The following is a 21,049-nucleotide window of genomic DNA, read 5'->3' on the forward strand; positions in this document are numbered from 1 at the left end:
GCTTAGGAGCAAATAGAGACCTGGGCATGCAACAAGTGAACCGGTCAATAAAAAGCAGAACAGCAATGCCACATTACTCACAGTGGCTATCATTACAGTAGACAAGTTTACCCATCACTAACTCAATGTAGTGGCATTCATATGGTACGGTTCATATTACAGTGGTGGGGGGCTTCGGTACACAGCTAATTAACTAGCATAATTTAGCAACCTAATATTTGTTCAAGCAGCCGGTTCTAATGTAGCAAACGCTATGTAATAACGTAAAAGCAGTATGATAGAGTATGAACAACACTGACCACTAGCTAAACCTGTTAGCCAGTGTTAGCTTACCGTTATAACAACTTATATGAAACTCACCTCCCAGCGGACTCAACTCTTAAGTTTTCATCAACGGAGTCACTATTTTCCAACCGAGTTACTTTTGTTGACATTAAATGTAGCTTTGTGACAACATTGTGACTGTTTACGTTAGTTGTTAAAGGTCCACGGAGTCATGCACGAAGGGGTTTGTTTATCTCGGAGTGTCACACACTATGGTCACACACGGTCTGTGCCCAGCGTCATGGTGCTGGCCCGTGCACACCGTGCTGCCTTCACGGACGTCTTCACGTGTCTTGTCTCATCGTTTAAAGACCCGCTGCAACACGCTTATGTACAACTTATCGCGCATTTAAATCACCTTCGTTATGCCAAAAAAAACTTTTAAAAGTCAATTTTGAAATTCAGGCTTGATAGATTTATATATCCTGCAACAATACAAGAAAAATAGTTATGTGCTGTGTGTCAAAGTTTTCAGATCTCATCTCAAATAAGTTATTTTATCCCCGTCTACCAATTGCCTTTTCCTCTTCTTCCAAAATTAAAAGTTCAAATAGATAGTTCTGCCTTCAGTGTCTGTATTAATAACAAACGTGTAAGGTTGTGATGCGTTTCGACAATACTAGCCCACCTGAAGGCCACATAACCCACCCAACTTGTGTGAGATGGATGACCACTAGTGGCTATTTGCTGCTAGTGCAGAGGTTTGTAACTATCCCTCAATGATGATACCCTAATAGTAAAGATCATTGTATTGGATATTATTTTAATTCATCATAAAGAGGCAATTATTTTAATATTTTATATTGAATGTATTACCACAATGATCCTTAAGTACTAAATCAATAGCTGGTGGTCAAGTTGGCAGACAGAAGGCCATACACCACCTACATTATGTTCTTTATTTGTCATAAATGTGTACTACAGTGTAGAAGGGGTTAATAGATTTGTTTTTATGTGCTCTAATTATGTCCTCTGTGGGGATGCATTTGAAATCGTTTTCCCAATGTGTGTGTGTGTGTGTGTGTGTGTGTGTGTGTGCGTGTGCGTGTGCGTGTGCGTGTGCGTGTGCGTGTGTGTGTGTGTATCATTGCACTGACTGTGTCACCGTTTCGAATAACTGGCAAAGGCCATGGATGAGATCAGCAGACACACAGCATGCTGAACTAAAAATAAGTCTACTAAATCAAAGCATGCAGAACAACTGGCAGGCACAAAGGATATTAAAAGAAAAAGGAATAAGGAAACCAGAAACAGGTGTGCAAATAGCTTATGAGGAAGGAAGGAAGGAAGGAAGGAAGGAAGGAAGGAAGGAAGGAAGGAAGGAAGGAAGGAAGGAAGGAAGGAAGGAAGGAAGGAAGGAAGGAAGGAAGGAAGGAAGGAAGGAAGGAAGGAAGGAAGGAAGGAATACTCAATAGTGGTGACTAGTGGACGGATAAGATTCAGCAGCATACATTTAAGGAGTAAATGTCTAGTAAAGGGAGATAGATATCACCATGACACCTTTTGTTTGTCTCCTTACTTTAGGTTACCTGATCAAATGGATGAGGATTAGGTTGCACCCTACCTTTCCTTTAATCAGGAATTGGAGCCTTTATGCTTGTATGAGTCATTCTGGTCACAGTAATATTTATTACAACAAATCATTAGTCATTTTTGCTCATTCGCACACAAACAAGACAGCCTTAAATGTGTCCGTTTTGGAGAGTATCACATACAGGAGTGTTACATACTTAAATTCAAAAGAACCCTCTTAGTGAACGATTCATAACTCATAACGTTTTCCGTTCCCTATCTGTCCACCAAAATATCTAAGGATCATAGGCCATCTTTCCCGTTGTAAAAAGGAAGATGAAAATGATCAACCAGTTCATTTGGAAACCAAATCTGAAGGTGTAGCTAATTGACGATGGCAGAGAAAAGAATAAAAAATATATAGAATATCTGGATAATAGTTGTATCATAAAATGAAATATTGTTCAGTGCACTATTGTACAGTTATTACTCTTATACCAATCTTATGTCTCACTTTTTTTCTGTATGTTAGGATACAATCAACAGGAATGCACTGTTTAATATGATCCCTTGCTCCTTGATAAAAATGCTTCCTGAGATTTCATTATTTGGCATAGCCAGTGAAATTGAAATGTATAAATCCTCAAAGGTATGTACATACCGTTTCAATATCATGTTGCCAAAAGCCATCAAAGAGGCAAAGCATACCATGTCTGACCACTGGGTGGCTTTTGTATAAGAATATAACTGGGTATTTAGTATTTACTGTAGTTTTGTATTATGTTTCATCTGGTCTATAAGTTTGTGGTTTGCTACTGAAATTATTCACTTACACTAGTTGAGTGAATACCTAATGTTTGTGTTCACTGAGAGGGTGAAAGAGACAGAGATAGACAGAAAGAGAGATCTAGCATACCACTCTGTGTTATCAGGGTGTCCTTGGGCTGCTCCCTCTCTTATTTCCATCTCTGTGCACGTGTGGAAACCCTGTAGGGAAGAGGCAGAAACAGAAAGGGAGAGCAAATGCACTGCAAAATGACCAATGCCTGCTTATGCATCACCTTAATAAGTTAAACAAAGTTATCAGTGTATTTCACACATATACTCCTAAAAGTACTCACTAATACCTTTGTTCAGCTAACACACATCTCTGTCTATCGGGGGGGGGGGGGGGGGGTAATCTCTTTGGTTGTCTGTCTGTCTGTCTGTCTGTCTGTCTGTCTGTCTGTCTGTCTGTCTGTCTGTGTGTGTGTGTGTGTGTGTGTGTGTGTGTGTGTGTGTGTGTGTGTGTGTGTGTGTGTGGTGTGTGTGTGTGTGTGTTGTGTGTGTGTGTGTGTGTGGCAGACTACTGGATAGGCCTAATATTTTGGTGCGAATAGATTGAGGTTGATAAATGATTCACAAAAAAAAAAAAAGGTTTGATCATTGCCTGCTGTAACGTCACTGCTCTGAACTTGCTGGTATAGGTTTGATCTGAATCTGGGCAAAAATAAAGTGTCTTTTATGGCCTTTATCTTTTTTGACAGTCTAATGTGTGAAAACAGCTTTTCGAATGAAACCTCTGCAAATTGGTTTCATTCACAACAGGCCAAATGACCTGAGGCAGTGAAGTGCTGTATTACAGCCTTTTATTTCTAAGACATTTGAGTCAACCGTTATATTGAGGCTTAGTGATGATACCCCTGCCGTGCATTGGCACGGCACAGATATTTTCTTACCTGAAACTTCTTAGACCTACCCTTTATGTTAGGCAAGATGAGGCCCCCTCCACAAGGTGAGGCCCCACGCAGTCTGCATGATCGGCCTGTAGGGAGGGACGGCCCTGGCAACATTACTTTATCAGCTAATTTTACAAAGCAACCAATGGCAGATCAATGCAGCATAGCTAAACTTGAGCTAGCTGGCTAGCGCTAGCTTGCTTGAATGCTAACATTATTGCTATCAAAATACTATCCGAGTGGATAAACTAGTTGGCTCGCTTGTCAAATTAGCCTACTCCACCAGCTAATGTTATCCATGATACTTACTTAAAACAATTAGTTTAGCCAACAATAAACTCAATGCAGGGGTGTAAAACTGCAATGAAAAGTAGCTGTCAACTTGCTTACTTGCCAGGTGGCTGTCTCTAAACTACAAGGCATGGATTTGGCACTGGTTGTTCAGGATTCATTAACCTTTATTAATCCCCACAGGAAAATTCAGGAGAAAAGTAGCCTATCAAAGTAAATTGCAAACTGCAAGCATGGACCCAATGTTCCTAAAAACATAGGAGTTTAAAGTTATTTAAGAGGATGTATGATTGTAATCTAATGTCAGGTCACTGTTTTGGCCCATGTTTAGGGAGCTTGTTTGAGCCTAGAAGTCCTATTGCAAGCATTAGCTTGAGCAACAGGGTATTAATGGCAAGGATGTTATGAATGTTCCACATAGTACCTTCAGTGTCAACCACCTGCGGTACAGAATACTGCAGTCTTCTTGACCGTCCTCAAAGTGATTGCCCAAGACAAAGGTAACATGATGTCAGGCTGCACTAATTCTGTCAATTTCAAATTCAAGACTCTCATGATAACAAGAGAACAAAAGTGTTCTTGTCAGCACCGTTGGAGTGATGTAAAAAAATACCTCAAAAACACCCACAATAGCTTACCTCTCCAAACCATCAACACACTAACACATCTAATTAGCTAATCACTGCTGAATATCTCCAGTAAGATGTGCACCCTTCAACAAATGCTTAGAACACATTTGTGTGTTTTTTTTTATAGAAGACAACTACAAATAATTAAATGGAAATTGTATCAAAGAATAATTAAACACAATCATGAATAATTATATATAATTGTATATCTTTTTTTATTTGAGTTGTGTATACTGTAAATTGACCTTGCTGGTTATTATACGTCTACACACAATCCGTCAATCCATTTTTGATGTGGTGACTTCTATGCGGTAGAGATCATTTGTAGTCACAAACTAGCATAGAAACTAAGTTCCCGGCAGGTTGCAAAGCATTTCAGCGTTTTATTGCTTGTTGCTTTGTTAGATTCCCACCTTAAAACTAAGCTTGTTTGCTGGTGACTATAGCTTCACTAGCTGTTTAGTTAAGAGAAAGGCGCAATGACAAGATTTCAGGGCAAGACAGGACTATTAGTAATTGCTAACTTGGCTGTTTGGTGTTGTGTTTTCACAATCCTATGAAGGATGTTTCGAAAGCTAGCAACGGATTCCAGTATTTTGGCTGAACCAATGATTCGGGTGACACCCCAGGAAGTAGCCATGAATTGGTCCTTGAAAAGCCTTTCAATGGCCATGGACAGCCTGCACGGCTCAGGAAGGATCAGTGCTAAGAAGCAATTGTCTGCAGCACAATCCAGAGAGGCTACATTGAAAGGACTACAGAGTATAATGTGCGTGTGAAATATACATTGAAACACATTAAGCCTCTCAAAGGAAATACAAACAAGGTTGCAGGAATTCACTGAATGTTTGTGGGGTAACATTTCTTTCAGGGGCTATACTGTATTATCTATCTAAGGCAAGACACTTAGGAAAAAACATCGTTTTTTCTTGCACGGGTAGTTTTTGAGTTTTTGCTTCAATTTCTTTCAGACTATTGGAAAGAAAACATCCAAAAAACACATTTTGGTGTTTATTGTACTACACTTGGACAGTTTGTGCCTGTATATTTCTCCTAAATTCTCTAAAACTTTGCATTAGATAATGTATTATTTGCAAACTCAGCCATTGCATTTCAAAAGACCTTCAAATACAAAATGTTTTTCTTAATGTTGGGATGTTTCATTGGGATTTCTGTTAGTAAAGTTTTCTCAAAATTATTTCTTTTCGAGGAGCAAAACTCTCTACTTCAGTAGCACTTAGACACACCACACTTTCCAGTACAATTCCTATCAATATTCTGAAGGTTTTCAGAGGGGTATATTCATATATCATTCATAAAATGAATAATAAAACATTTTATTCTTTAAGGCTGAGGTGTTTGGAACATTTTCAGATTTATTGAGGGAGAAAAAGAGATATCCAAACTTCTGTTGTTAAAAAAGCCCTGACTTTAATATAACACTCAAATTAATAAAAAGTGTTGAACCCAGCTCTATGCAATGTTGAGATTTCTGTTCTGGAAATATGAAAAGGAGTATGCAAATGCAACATATTTAATAAGTTAATACCTTATTTGCACATTTGATTTCAGAAAACATTTTTGATTGATTGATTGATTTGATTGATTGATAAATTTATTTCGAACAAGTAAAATAAGTAATTACAATAAACAAAGAAATGTTGCAGTGCATACTGTAGTCATGTTAAAGAAAACAAAACAAAATGACATTTACAACAACAACAGCATTAGCAACATAAACAGTCCCACATCTAGTGTTCGAAAAGGAGTGAGAAGAAGTATAATTTATTTAATCTCACCCCCTTGTCCCTAAATTATTTATTTCTAATCTATAATCTATAAATAATTCTAAATAATAATAATAATGATTATTATTAATTATTATTGTTATTATTATTATTAATCTGCTTTACTTGTTGATTTACATATATACACATATATATACACATACACACACATACACATATATACACATATACATATACACATATACATTCACACACATACACATAGATAGATACAGTCAAACACCCTCCCCATCCCTGTACCTCGAGAAAATAATTTCACTGTATTTCCTCTTGAACTGGTTTATGTCTGGACATCGCTTTAGCTCCACGTTCACACTGTTCCATAGTCTCACTCCACAGGCTGAGATACAAAATGTTCTTCTGGTTGTACGGACCCTATGCATTCGAATTGAAATGGTCTCCTTGAACTATATCCCCCCACTCGTTGAGTGAATACTTTTTGGATGTTTCCTGGTAAAACGTAATATTTTGCCTTAAACATGATTTGTGCCGTTTGGAATTCTACCAGGTCTGTACATTTTAACAATTTTGAGTGCAGGAATAATGCATTAGTGTGATCAAGATATTTGGCATTGTGAATGATTCGTATGGCTTTTTTTTGTAAAATAGATACTGAATGTATTGAAATGTTGTAGTTATTGCCCCAGATTTCAGCACAGTAATTCAGATATGGTAAGACTAGTGAACAGTAGAGAATGCGAAGTGATTTCTGATCTAGGACTTGTTTTACTTTGTTTAGTATGGAAATGCTTCTCGACAGCTTTGATTGTACATGTTTTATGTATGATTTCCAACTTATTGTGTCATCTATTATTACCCCAAGAAATGTAATTTCATGGACTCTTTCAATTTCAAACCCATCTATTTTTATTTGCATTTGTATTTTTGTTCTATGTTTAACGAACAGCATTCATTTTGTTTTACTCAAGTTTAATGATAGTGTATTTTTGTCAAACCATGTTTTTAATTTGTGCATTTCATTTTCTATGTTCTCCACTAGCTGTTCTAAATTCTCCCCAGAACAGAATATATTTGTATCGTCAGCAAATACAACTAGCCTCAGTATATTGGATATTTTACAGATGTCATTGATGTACAGTATAAACAGTTTAGGACCCAACACTGACCCCTGGGGGACACCACAAGCAATGTCCAAACATGAAGAACAGTCATTTCCCAACTTCACATACTGCTGTCTATTGCTTAAATAGCTTTTAATCCAGTCTAAAACTATACCCCTGATACCATACCTTTCTAATTTATGTAGTAGGATGTCATGGTTGATTGTGTCAAAAGCTTTTTTTATATCTATACAAATCCCTACTGCATATTTGTTGTGTTCTAGGGCATCTGTGATATCCTCAATTGATTCCATAATTGCCAGTAATGTTGATCTGTTTGATCTGAATCCGTATTGACTGTCCGTGATTAATTTGTGCTTTTCTATGAATGCGTCCAGTCTGTTGTTGAATACCTTTTCTAGTATTTTTGAAAATGTAATAGAAAATAGTCGTAATGTATGTAATCAACTGGGAAAGTGTCATTGTGATATGTTAACATTGTTACCCTGTTGACCTGTAGCGTCTCCCTTACAAACAGTTTATCATTCAGCTGATGATAGGTTTTTGAAAGTGCAGTCGGAACTTTTAACAGTTCTAATGTAATCCGAGCATGATGTTATGTAACAAGCGTTGTTTTATTAAGAACTCAGCCAAGATGTCTTTTCATTCCACTGTGGTTCATCCAACATTATTTGTCTTTTGTCATCACTTTTCTGTGGGACTAAAAGAAGAAACCTTCAAAACCCTCTCTTGCTTTAGAATACTTCTGGGTGGGAGAGTCCTATGCACACATGCACACACATGCACACACACACACACACATGCACACACACACAGGCTGAGCCACAGGCTGCTCTCCCTCTGTTAGTGTACAGAGATGAGCAGGACCGCACCTTCGGTGAGCGCTACCTGAAACTGGAGATGCAGGGGTACCAGTAAAGGGTTAGCTCTCATTGTCTTTGTACTTTTTTTAGCCACTCCTGCTTCTTTTAAACATAGACAGGTACAGGGCGTTACAAATATCAACATGCAATGCTCTGGTATTTTTTTAGCTTTTTAAGTAATCTCTGTCACTCACACGGCCAGGTACTTATAGTCATGCATGGTTAAGGAGATGAAAGACCTTAAAAAAGTAGCGCTGGATATTCTGAGTTTCCTGTCTGCATTTCTAAACAAACTTTCTGTGTTTTTTGTGTGACTTGTGGAATGAAACTGCTTGCTATCTGAGCCCTGAGGACACATTTTTTAACCTTTTTTTGGGAAGGAAATAATTGCTTTAAATATTTTATTCCATTGTCGGTGAGAAGAATACTTTCACAACAGGTATGTATTTCTTTTAAATGAAACACTAAGTTCTCTTTGCTTGAGATGATTATGATGATTATTTGAACATGGCTCTGTGACATGTGATTAAATCTAGCTTTTCTATAACATTTACACTGTTTTGTACAAACATTTATTATAATGTGAAAACATAGAGATAATTAAAATGTTCATACTGTACAGTTTTATTGAAGGCAGATATTTGAATTTAAATCCTATAAACTTGTACATGTTCAGAGGAAAAGAAAGTTATTACCCTTTAAGCCTATCTATTTTTCGTAAGGACATTGGTATTTTCAAAATGAGGTCTTTCTTTTGTCATATATACTCAAGTTCTACCAAATAAAAATTACTAGATTAAAATATATTGCTCATTAAAGGCAATGGTAGCCATGCACTGGTTCTCTGTTAATCGGTCATATAATTATCTCAGTTAGAGACTGACAGTATTATTCTGCGGTTTATCTCAGCCATTATGTTTTTTTTTTGTGGGGCCTGGATCTTTCAGCTGTTTCTCAGCACAGGGAAGTGAGAAGGGAGGGGAAGCAGAGCAGACACAAAAGGCAACATTATTCCCCAGCGGATCTGTGCTACATCCTACTATGAATGGAGTATTGAAAAACATAACATTGGGGACTAGATTACTTTTCATCCCTCATAACTGAGCTATTTGTCCCAGAGTTTCGAAGGGTTTGTTGGTACAGTCTGCAAATGAGACAGTTGTGGTTCTTGAGTGCTGTGCTGGTGTTAAAACCCCCACCTCCCAATTGGACGCACAATGATCTCTCTGTGGGCCTCTGGCCTTCTGTGCTGCACCTCTTCAGACAATACTACAGTGCAAAGAAAATGGACTGGACCTGGATTGAGACGGCAGAGTCTGGAGATTCTGTGGCTGCCGTCAAGTGTTTTTTGGTCACTAATGATCATACAAAGGTTGTGGGTTAAATGTAGGTTCACAAGCTTCTACCCCCCACCCCACTACTACCCCTGCCTCCAGCTCTCCAAGGAGACGAGAGGCGCCCCTGCAGTGTCATCAGGTGCCTAAGCGTTTTGGAGGGTTCTAGTGACAGATTGCAGGAAGCAGCGTTTATGTCTGACGATGGGGACCACAGAAAGCAGAAATGTCTTTTTGTGCCCCCTGGGCTCGGAATGTCCACTATCTCGAGGGGCCAATATCAAATTCTCCCCTCATCATCCCCTAATACACATTCCTGTGTAAGGTCAGGGGGAATTCTGCATCAGCGAAGAGACAAACAACCCAAGGTGGACTCACACACTGCGGTCTTCTAATGACAGCATGCTTCTAATCACACTACTCCATTAATTTCTGGGAAATGTGCTCTAAAATAATATGTTCAAATTGAAATTCAATCATTCCAATTCATAATATAGAAGTATTTGAATGTTATGGCAGTATTATCATATCTGTTCAGTGTCTTTCCACAGCACTATCTAGCTTGATTCTCATCAGTGAATCCCAATGTTCTGTCTGAGGGAAAGTCCCTTGATTATCGCAAACCTCGACCCAGGTGTCTACAGTACATCTGTCAAGCATTCCCCAGCTGTTGATGATGCTTGGAAGCTTTGAAATGAAGCCCTCGCCGTTCTAACCATCAGTGTAAAAAACTTTACCTCGATTCTCTTGTTGCGGCCTGTTACCTGCTGCCAGGTCGATGCACGGCGGCCATTTTGTGCTTACAAAACAGCAAAGTAACTCTACTCCCTGTTCCTGGTGTATTATTGGCAACAGCAGAACTTTTCGATGGCATATGTCCATGTCTGGGAGACTGGGGTTTCTGTTTGCTCTGATAAGTGTTTGTGTGCCAAAATAACTTTCTTAACAGCTCTCTCATGTCCATCGGGAGTGATATGTGCATCACATATTCTCTAAAAACGATTTATTTTTGAGCTACAGGCTTTCCAAGCCTGACCTCCAACTACCATCAATACCTACTACAACACGATAACAACAGCTGCGGGCTACACCAGAGAAAACAATCCAATACTATAATTAGGCTACTTTGAACCAGTACAAAATGTAGTGATTGTTTTGTAGTAGTACAAATGTGTCTACCAAACTCCAGTCTACCATAATTATGAAGTGTTTTTACTCGCAGTGCAGGACTTTGGGAAGCTTGATGAGACTGCGTACATGTGTGTGTTGCAGGCGGCTGGTCTGTGAGGCAGCCATGCGAGGCCAGCGTGTGATGGAGAACGAATGTAGGTGCTGGAACCCGGCCGCCTGGCTCCTGGTGTCCCTGCTGGGATCCCTCGTCTTGGTGGCCGTCAGTGTTCTGCGACACGGTGAGTGTGTGAGTTGGGTTGGGGGTCAGGTCAAGGCCACTTGTTCCAAGCTGCCTGACCGTAGGATTCTACCGGTCATCTCATGTTGTGTGATCAGGGAACACACAGCATTGGATGATTAAATTGCCAGTCATTATCAGTATTCTAAAGTCAACACAGTCTCACGGCATTTCGTGTTATAGTCACGAAATTAATCTATTGATTCGTGTTCACCAACACGATTTTCCCATTGTTTTCGTGTCACACAGAACGATTTTAAAAGCAATGTAAATAATAACAAATTAGAAGGAAAAACAGATTTAAAAAAATACAGATTTCAGTATTCTGACACAGAACGATTTTAGAAGCAATGTATTTCTATTGGTAGTATGTTTCGTGCCTGCACCAAATAATAACAAATTAGAAGGAAAAAGAGATGACAAAAAATACAGATTTCAGTATTCTGAGGCTCTGAGCCCCATTTATTTTCCTCGCGGACGGCAAAAAAACTCAGACATTATACAATTTAAAATAAAAGGGATAGGGTTAGGCTTAGGGTAAGATATTGAGTAAGAAAATGTGTTTATGAACCACACAGCTTCCGGTCTTCCAAGACCCGACCGGACAAAAAGACGTGGTGCAGGCACGAAACATACTACCAATAGAAATACATTGCTTTTAAAATCGTTCTGTGTGACACGAAAAAAATGCGAAAATCGTGATGGTGAACACGAATCAATAGATTAAATTAATTTCGTGACTATAACACGAAATGGCGTGAGACTGGGTTGTCTAAAGTAGATGGTTAGAAGCGATGTGCTACACCTACAGATAGGTTCTAAATAACGTTATAATCTATTTACATGATAACTCTCCAATTAACTCATAACTTTTCACCAGTAGATCATCTTAACCCAAGTAAGCAAAGTTACATAATGTATTTAAAATATTTAAGTGTTACTTTCAATACTGTTAAATAACAAATGTAGAAATACTTTTATCAAGCCAAACCATGACCTTTTTCTAAAACGTATTAACATACTGTAGTTTTGGCGAACTGAACTAAAAGTTCATCATAACGTGATCGCAACCCTTTCCTAACGTTGGACACACACACCTTTTTTTGAGTGATGATGAAAACAACTACCCATAACAGCCTGATAACAATTGAAATGGGTAACATCTGGTAATTGACCTAAAACGTGTTTAAGTTACCACCGTCTAAATACAGTTTTAACTTGAAAGGCCCAAGGGCCAAATGCTCTATCTCTCAATGTTAACAAAAGTGAAGAAAAAAATGTGTGTAGTTGCTTCAAAATGTAAATGGGTGGTCCTTGGTTCATGCCACACTCTTCCACCAAATGTTATGGAAATTGGGTCATTTAAAAAAAGAATCATAATGGCAAAAAAAATAAAACAAAACAAAAGCATTACCTCATGATGGAGGTAACTCAAGGCTGTGCATTTTCACGAACAACATTATTTAAAGGATGGATGGTTCTTCAACAATATTGTAGTATACCATTGTTAAATGTAACAATGTGAAATGTATATGGAAAAATAATAGGCCTTGAAAGTTTGTTTGAAGTAAAAAAAATGCTTTATTAAGTACCGTATATCCTTTCCTACAGGGGTACATTTTCATTCACTGGCACAGGACCAGAAGTTGGTTGTGTGAAGATTGAAACTGATTCCCAAGCATTATCTAAAGCCATTGTCTTTTAGTGTAACATTAAACAAATACCTATGTCCTTAATATTTCAACTTTTAATATGATGGCCTTTTCAATCTGAAGTTTTAAATTAGGCCCATCAAGATTTTGCTGCTCACTTTCTTTGAGATGCTAGATATAAGTTGTTACGAGGGTAAAGTTTGTAAATGCCATAAACTGAAAATATGACACATGAGTTGGTTTCTAGTGTGTCAGTGCTGAAACGCATGTTTTAGGCGTGATTAATGCTCCAGAAGCAGGTGTTCCCGCAATTTAACTCCCTGTAGCTGAGTTACTAAAAGTCTGCCTGCCCTTTGTTAACAAGTGATAGCTGGCTAAAAGCCCTGAAGTTGTTTGAAGTGAACCACGATCAATTCCACTCACTGGATCAACAAATGGGAGGGAACAGAAGAGAGCTATTTACTCAAATGTGTTGTTACCAACTTACTGCTTTGTGTCCAAGCCAATGATATCCAAATGCACCATACTAACAGTTTTTTGTATTCAAATTTCAGGAGACTTGAAAATAAACAGACGAGCTGTAAACAGTAAGTAATATTTAAGTTAATTACATTATCATTTTATGATCTTAAGAACAAGAACTGTTTCTCCCTGGAATATAAACCACATAGTAACCTGCACTTGAAGCCATTCTTGAAGCCGTAAACAGATTTGTTACAAGCCCTTGAAGCTAAAATAGATAGTTTTACTACATTCATATGTATGTGTTTCAATGCCACAAACTAACGGGAGAAGCCTGTGAATCGACCTACATTGGGTGTGAAGGGTAGAAAAATCCCTCTTGTGTCATTGTCAGTTATTGAAATCGGAGATATTTGTCTTCAGGCGTAAGGATGTTCTTAATAAAAGGTCCAGAAACATCTTCCAGTCAATGGGTAAATCAATATCCCTCCGTGATACGCAAAAAAAATATCTACATCCTGTTTTAATTGTTGTAAAAGCATTACATTAAAGTGCTTTTAGGTAGAGGGAGTAATGTGATTAGACGTTGTACTTCCCCAATCACAGATATATTTCTCTTACTTTATAGTTGTTGACAGCATTTATAGCAGCCAACTGAGTGCAGAACTCCACCTGGTGTGTCTCCTTCTCCCCTTCCAAAGAGTTGAATCTTACTTAAATGTCCCTCCTGAGGTAGGAGAGTTATTAAAAACAAGAACTTATTCATCTTGTATCATGCCTAGTGATGGAAATAATTTGCAGATGCTTCAAAATAAACCAAACTTTTTCTACGTATCAGTTCTTGTGCCACAACAAAGACCAAAAAGTGGCCTGCAACAGCCGAGGTGAAGCTTGTCATTCGCCTCGCCAATTGCCAGAAATGTATTTTGCTACTGAAGCAGTTCTTGTTCACTTGCGCCCCCTAACAACGAGTTAAGAGGAGTGAGGGGTTGGCAGTGAATGACGGTTTAAAACACTCGATGAAAGTGTTTTTATAAAAATCACTCCATTTTGTATGGAAGGCCAAAAGCCTTCTTTCAATAAATAATTTGTCTGTATTCTCTCTCTGTTTCCCTTCATATCCTCTCCTCCCTCCTGTTTCAGCTGATGTGTCGATGCAGTACCAAGGTAAGATTGAGCAAGACATCCGATTTCACACCTTTCCTGACACTAATGTTCAGTAAGACATGTCTGCATTCGGGACCTCGGTATGAAAACCAGTGACTGGCTGTGTCTCGGTGACAGAGAGTACAGAAGCTAGATCAGTGCCTGGGGATTTTTAAACAAGGTCACTTTCACAGTTCTCCATTCCCCTAATCCCCTCTTATTTGCTATCTAATGTCCCACCCTTCTGCATCCACGTCTTTCTTATCCAAGTTGACTCATGTGCCTTATTACGTGCCTTAATTTGTTAGGATTATACTTTTTGCTATTAACTGTCATTACATTAAAGCTATGGAAGTCTGGCTTCTCATACCTTTTTTTCCAAACACATATTTAAAATGTCCTTCAGACTAAATAATAGGCCTCAGATTTCTCAGTGAAATGGCACAATTACAATATTTATGTACAGATATGTGCATATTAAAACAGAATCTGTATGTTTTGTTGCAGTAAGCTACCTTTGAATAGATAACACTTTGAACCAACTTGTAAGGCAAGGCAAGGCAAGTTTATTTATATAGCACTTTTCAACACAAGGCAATTCAAAGTGCTTTACAAAAATGAAAGACATTAAGAGCATAAAACACATTAGAAACATTAAAAAGCAAAGATAATAAAACATGAATAACACAGGTACATGAATAAAGGTTACAGTGCAGTGTAAGATTTGAATAGTTCAATTAAAAGTAGCAGCAAAAAAAGTTTTAAAGATTTAAAAGTAGTAAGAGTTGCAGCAGACCTGCAGGTTTCTGGTAGTTTGTTCCAGATAATTTCCCTAACCAAATTCTCACATTCCTCTACCCCTAGTCTTCCCGTGAAATTATAGTTCCTTTGACAGTTTTCTAACCTTTTTATATTCCTTGTAGGTGCATCAGGCCCCTTTTAACCCATTTGTAGGGATGCTGACTTTTTTTTCTGATGATATTTTGTATTACAGAAGACAAACGACTACAGCCATTCTAGTATTTGGTATCGGCAGCGTTCTGGTTTTGATATGTACTCCGTTTGTTGTCCAAGTAGTATTGACCAATCAAATCTGAGTGGCCTTTGGTTGTATAAAGCTGAACAAAGTTGGAACGCATTGGCTTGAATCCAGACAACTATTGGTTATTGTCTAATAGACAATAGAGAAAGAGAAGGTCTTGGCCTGGATATCTGTTAGCTACACCAGAAACCAAGAAATATTGACCGCTGCCCCCAGGGACATGTCGTCATCGTTCTGACCAAACCAACCTCAACATCCTCATCTCGCTCTAAGACAGTGGGAGAAGTTGTTTTGAAACACTGATGGTGAATGGTCAATTGATAGACATTGTGTCCTTATCTTTCCTTACCAGTACAACTGGTGAACGGACTGAACAGGTGTGAGGGTAGAGTGGAGGTATTCTACAACAACTCATGGGGCACAGTGTGTGACGATGAATGGGACATGGTGGATGCCAACGTGGTGTGTCGGCAGCTAAACTGTGGAGTGGCTGTGGCGGTGGGCAGCAGCTCTAAGTTTGGACAAGGCACAGGGCCCATCCTGCTCGATAATGTAGATTGCAGAGGAAATGAAAGAAGCCTCAGCGAGTGCCCCGCTCCGGCCTGGGGCGTCCACAACTGTTACCACTATGAAGACGTGGGTGTTACCTGCAGAGGTAAAGCTTTTTTGGGAATCATCTCTATATGCATAACCCTGATAAGAATAGAGGATAAACTGATTAATATTCCTTCTTCCTTTTCATTTTGCTACTAGAACCGTCAGTGGTGGTGGCAAAGGGTTTTCGCACAACACCGCCCCGGGAGAACCACGGTGTACGTAAGTACCCCCTGCTTTTATCTTAATGAGACTGTTCTTCTGCCAACTTTTCTTTTTTAAACACATCAAGACAAACGGCTAAAATCCAGACACAAATATGATGAATGTAAGATATTTGACAAGGGCCTATTTGAGTAACAACAAGATGTGTAAAAGGACAACCCTAGGCAGTGAAACAACAGTAAAACTAGCAAATTACTATAAACAGAAGTCATAGTGGACTTTGACTGCTGATATCCTTTTCCCTTTAACAATTTAAACCCGCAATATAATGTTGTTGTTTTTTACATAAACTACCTGTATGTATGTTGCTGCTTTGGTTTTACTGCCTGCAACTTAACTGTTTTGGATCACTCTGATATCGTAATCTTTTTGGATGCAGCAGGCAACAATTTTCAGTGAAAAAGCTCTATAAACCTGCTCAGCCTCAAATGAAAAAAAGGTAGCACTCAGCGGGAAACCAGTTTAGAGGGAACATTGGACTTAATTCTTTAGGTTGCCAGTAATAAACTTCCAAATTAATGTTTATGTTTCTCCATATCTGCTGGTGTACAAAAAATGAGTTAATGGAAGATCCAAGCATTTGACTGAATAACACAAACCACACCTGCATTTGGCATATTCATCTTCAGTAGCCACAAATGTTTGAAATGAGTTGCCCCCCTCCTCCAAATATGGACAGTGGCCATGCCATCTGGAGCAACTCAGGGTTAAGTATCTTGCCCAAGGATACATCCACATGTTGAATGCAGGGCCTGGGATCGAAACCCACAACCATAGAAAATACCAGACTTTTTTTTCCCGTCAATGTTCAAAATCAGAAACACTATCGCTCAAAGGCCTCTTAAATCCCATGCCGTCCTTTTTGTTTGCTGGGTTTGTCTTTGTTGTGCTTGTTTTTAACTTTAATTCCCAAGAGGATATTGAGAGACTTGAACCGAATTGTGTTAACACGTGACATATCTGAAACCCACAGGGAGTGAAGTGAGGCCATCCCTACTCATACTGTAGCTTTCTTTCAGGGAAGCACATTTTGAAAATGATAGACACACAAGAATGTCTATTGTCTCTGCTTAGGTGCGTTTTTGTCTGGGCCGAGGCATTAAATGACAACATCTGTGTGCTGTATAGTCCCGTTCACCTTAACTCTCCTACTTCACAAGCCACAATATGTTTTGTATAGGCCGACACCCTTATCCTTTCCCTGTATCAATGTCTGTTGGTCGTTCCCTCTGTCCTCTACACAACATGCTCAAATCCCTGCATCTATTTTATTTGACAATAATATAGATTCTAATAAAATACAACAGAGACTAAAAATCAGTTGTAGAGAAAATGTATCCAGTCCCTATCAATCGCCCCCTCTCCATCTTGGTTTAGGTGATGGCACCATCCGTCTGTTGGATGGATACAACTCCTGCCAGGGCCGGGTGGAGGTCTTCTACCAGGGAGACTGGGGGACAGTGTGTGATGACGAATGGAGCTTCGACAATGCCGTGGTGGTGTGCCACCAGTTAGGCTGTGGCAATGCCGTCCACGCACACACTAACTCTTACTTTGGCTACGGAACGGGTCGGATTCTTCTGGACAACGTCAACTGCTACGGCTCTGAACCGGACCTGACTAGATGCAAAAGCCTGCCCTGGGGCAAACACAACTGCGGTCATCATGAGGACGCTGGAGTCACCTGCACTGGTACACTTCTCTCTATCATGGAACATGCATTTAAAGGAACATGTTACCAACAAAATGACCATTGGTATCAATAACTCACTCTGTGTTACCTTGTATTCTTGAAGAAAACTTTAAAAATAAAAATGTTATAAATGATTAATGAATGAAAGTAAATGGAGGCAGCAGTAACAGCAACACTATATCAAAACACCTGTTTTTAAACATTTACAGTACAATGCAAGTCTCATTTATCCATTCATCCATCACTCAGTTTTTTTATTCTGAAGAAATCAGGTTATGATATACGCATTCTCATTTTATGGGACAAATATTCCTTTAACACAAGTTGGACGGATGCAAATTATTTTTTTAAAACATATCCAAACAATGCTCATGTTACATAAGAATGCAGGACTTTTTGCTCTTGTACAAATCACATCAAATCCGATTTCAAGCATTTGTATTAGCAGAATTAGTAGTAGTAAATAGTAGTATTTAATATGGAAGTTGTACAATCATTTTTCATTTTACTTTTCTATTAACTCCAGGTACCAGCACTGTACCTACTTTGGTAACAGAAAACCAGAGAGGGCTCTGGGTAACATACACCAGTGAAGGTAAACACACTTAGTACACAGTACTGTTTATATGTACGCAAGCAAGCACGCACTGCTTTTGTGGAAATAGATAAATAAATAAAATAGTTTATTTATTTATGTCTGTATGTATTTATAATATAAAATTATAAATGAACAATTTTCATTGATTTATTATATATTTTTTTATTATTTATTTATCTTGTTTTTTTTATTGATTGAAAACTATTTCTATTTTTATCTATTTTATTTATTACTCTATGTTTCCAGATGTATGTATTTTGTATTTTTTTTTTTCTTTCTTGTACAGATTACTTTTTAAGGAGCACTCCTGTTCTGTGACTCCATAGCTAATTATGTATTTGGAGGATTTCTCCTCCACACAGTAAAAATTAAATATGCTCTTCTGACAAATGACCAACAGGGGGAGTCATTTCTTCCACCTGGTCTTTAAATGTATTCCACCTCAGTACCAAAAATCATGGTGGTGGATGTCTGTAATGGACTAACATTACCATGATCGCAAAAAACTTAACATTTATTAAATCTTTCCTCCAGCAACAGAAAGCATTCCAGTCACCAACGCTCCAACTACAAAAACCGTCACCACAATTGCCCAGACAAAAGGTAACAATATTAAACTTTAAACACAAATACAGTGTGTTTTAACATTGGACTGAGCAGATCATATTATACCTTGTTTTGCAATTATCAGAAAATAAACTGCAAGGATGTACCTGTCTATTTATCACTATGCAGGCAAACCAACCATTCGTCTGGTCAATGGTAACCATAGCTGTGAGGGTCGTGTAGAGGTCCAATACAAAAATATTTGGGGGACGGTGTGTGATGATGACTGGGACATGTTCAACGCTAACGTGGCGTGCAGGCAGGTAGGCTGTGGCCCAGCTATGGGGGCCATGACACAGTCTCACTTTGGCTTCGGTTCTGGTCTCATCCTGCTGGACAATGTGGAATGTAGTGGCTCGGAACGGGAGCTGTCCCAGTGCTTCCACCTGGGCTGGGGTCAGCACAACTGTCGCCATCATGAGGATGCTGGAGTTATCTGTGCACGTAAGAACCTGACATGACCTCTCTTACACCATGTAGGGCTAAAGCAGGCTCAATTTAGGCACACTGAACTACCCCTTTAAGTCATCAACTCCGCTTAAAAGCTCATACTTCCTTTGTATCGGGTCATCTGTGCTCGCCCTGCTGAGCTGTCCAATTGCAATGCATGACTGTAGTACTCTGAGGAGGAGACAGCCCAGAGAGCATAACAAATACAGAGGATGAGTCAAGGCACATCAACGTCACCGCCTGCATTCAGGCCAAATTGTACTTCTTTCTAGGCTGAATGAAAGCACAGAAAGAGGTACTTTTACTTAGAGAGCACATACAGTACCTGGTTTTCGGTTGTTTTGAACATTTGATTATATATGTTTAAAGCGAGCAGTTTTTAATCTGCCTCAAAGTTGCTGCAAAGTGCATGTCTGTTGCCTTAAAGGAACATTTGTATTACATGTGTGACCTGATCTTTCCCAGAGTATGCCTAAGCCAACACCTAGTGTCCTCACTCTGCTTTCCTCTGCCTCCATTAGCTTCTGATTTTTACTTTGGAAATGGACGTGACTTTAGAGCAACAGAGAACATACCTGCCACCACATCAGAACCATCTGAAGGTAGGTTAAATATATCTTCTGCCACCACAAAATCAGCCCATTTCTCTATTCTGGGTTTATAATACAGATAATAATGAATTATTGTGATTCTAATTTTGTTTTTGCAGGAATACTGAGACTGGTGGGAGGCCAGCACCGGTGTGAGGGTCGCGTAGAGATTTACTCAAATTCTGAATGGGGCACAGTGTGCGATGATGCTTGGGACATCCCTGACGCTCAGGTTGTATGTCACCATGTGGGCTGTGGGGAGGCCACAGCTGCTCGGGGAGAAGCTTTTTTCGGGCCTGGCACAGGAAAGATTCTGCTGGACAATCTCAAGTGCAGCGGTGAGGAGGAAACCCTGCAGGAGTGCTCCCATATATCCTGGAACGTGCACAACTGTGACCACTCCGAAGATGCTGGCGTCACCTGCTCACTGTCGTGATTTGAGCAGAACCACACTTCCATCTCCACCATGGGTAGGAAGTGGGCGTACTGAACCTGGGACTTGTATACATTATGTAAATAACAGCTTTCACAATGCTGAAGGAGTACTCCACCACCAACCACATACAAAAAAACTAATATGACAATATATGATGACATACTATAAACTATATATGCCTATTAAGCACTTTATAAATAAATATATGATATAAAAAACAATGTACACAGTTTTTTTTTTGAGAAACACAAAATGTAATGTACATGTGATTATTTGTTAAGTTAGGTAAGGAATACTGGAGGAAGTGCAGTTTGGATGATGAGACACATGGGCTTCAGCTCCAATCTTTTTGCAAATATGTATGATATACCAAACAGAAACCTAAATGGAACAAATGATATTCGACATACCACAACATTGCAAGATAACAGACACTCACATAAATAAATGTGTTATATCTTGTGAATATGCATCACATTTCTCTATCAAATAAACAATGTGAAACTTGTGTTATGTTAACCCAAATATGAATAAATGTAACTACATGTGGTAAAATACATGTTCTTATTTTTTGGTATTTAATATA

At 38.8% G+C, this 21,049-nt stretch overlaps 2 protein-coding genes across 4 annotated transcripts in view; one reads left to right on the plus strand and one right to left on the minus strand.

The window, feature by feature from the left end:
- The window catches only part of LOC117470403 (RIMS-binding protein 2-like), a 66,606-nt gene extending 66,090 nt beyond the window's left edge, over positions 1-516 (minus strand). For all 3 annotated transcript variants that reach the window (XM_034115192.1, XM_034115185.1, XM_034115178.1), the window contains exon 1: positions 361-516. The gene's annotated coding sequence lies outside the window, so the exon portion shown is untranslated. The remainder of the gene's footprint in view (positions 1-360) is intronic.
- An 8,996-nt stretch (positions 517-9,512) lies between these two features.
- On the plus strand, positions 9,513-20,463 carry LOC117499464 (scavenger receptor cysteine-rich domain-containing group B protein). Its single transcript, XM_034151863.1, has 11 exons — positions 9,513-9,568; positions 10,834-10,970; positions 13,176-13,208; positions 14,227-14,250; positions 15,624-15,926; positions 17,378-17,782; positions 18,310-18,378; positions 18,916-18,984; positions 19,117-19,431; positions 19,959-20,039; positions 20,147-20,463. The coding sequence occupies exons 1-11, from the start codon at positions 9,513-9,515 to the stop codon at positions 20,461-20,463; spliced, it is 1,809 nt and encodes a 602-aa protein (XP_034007754.1).
- The last annotated feature ends 586 nt before the right edge of the window (positions 20,464-21,049 follow it).

This window comes from Trematomus bernacchii, unplaced genomic scaffold, assembly GCF_902827165.1.
Source record: "Trematomus bernacchii unplaced genomic scaffold, fTreBer1.1, whole genome shotgun sequence".
NCBI lineage: Eukaryota > Metazoa > Chordata > Actinopteri > Perciformes > Nototheniidae > Trematomus > Trematomus bernacchii.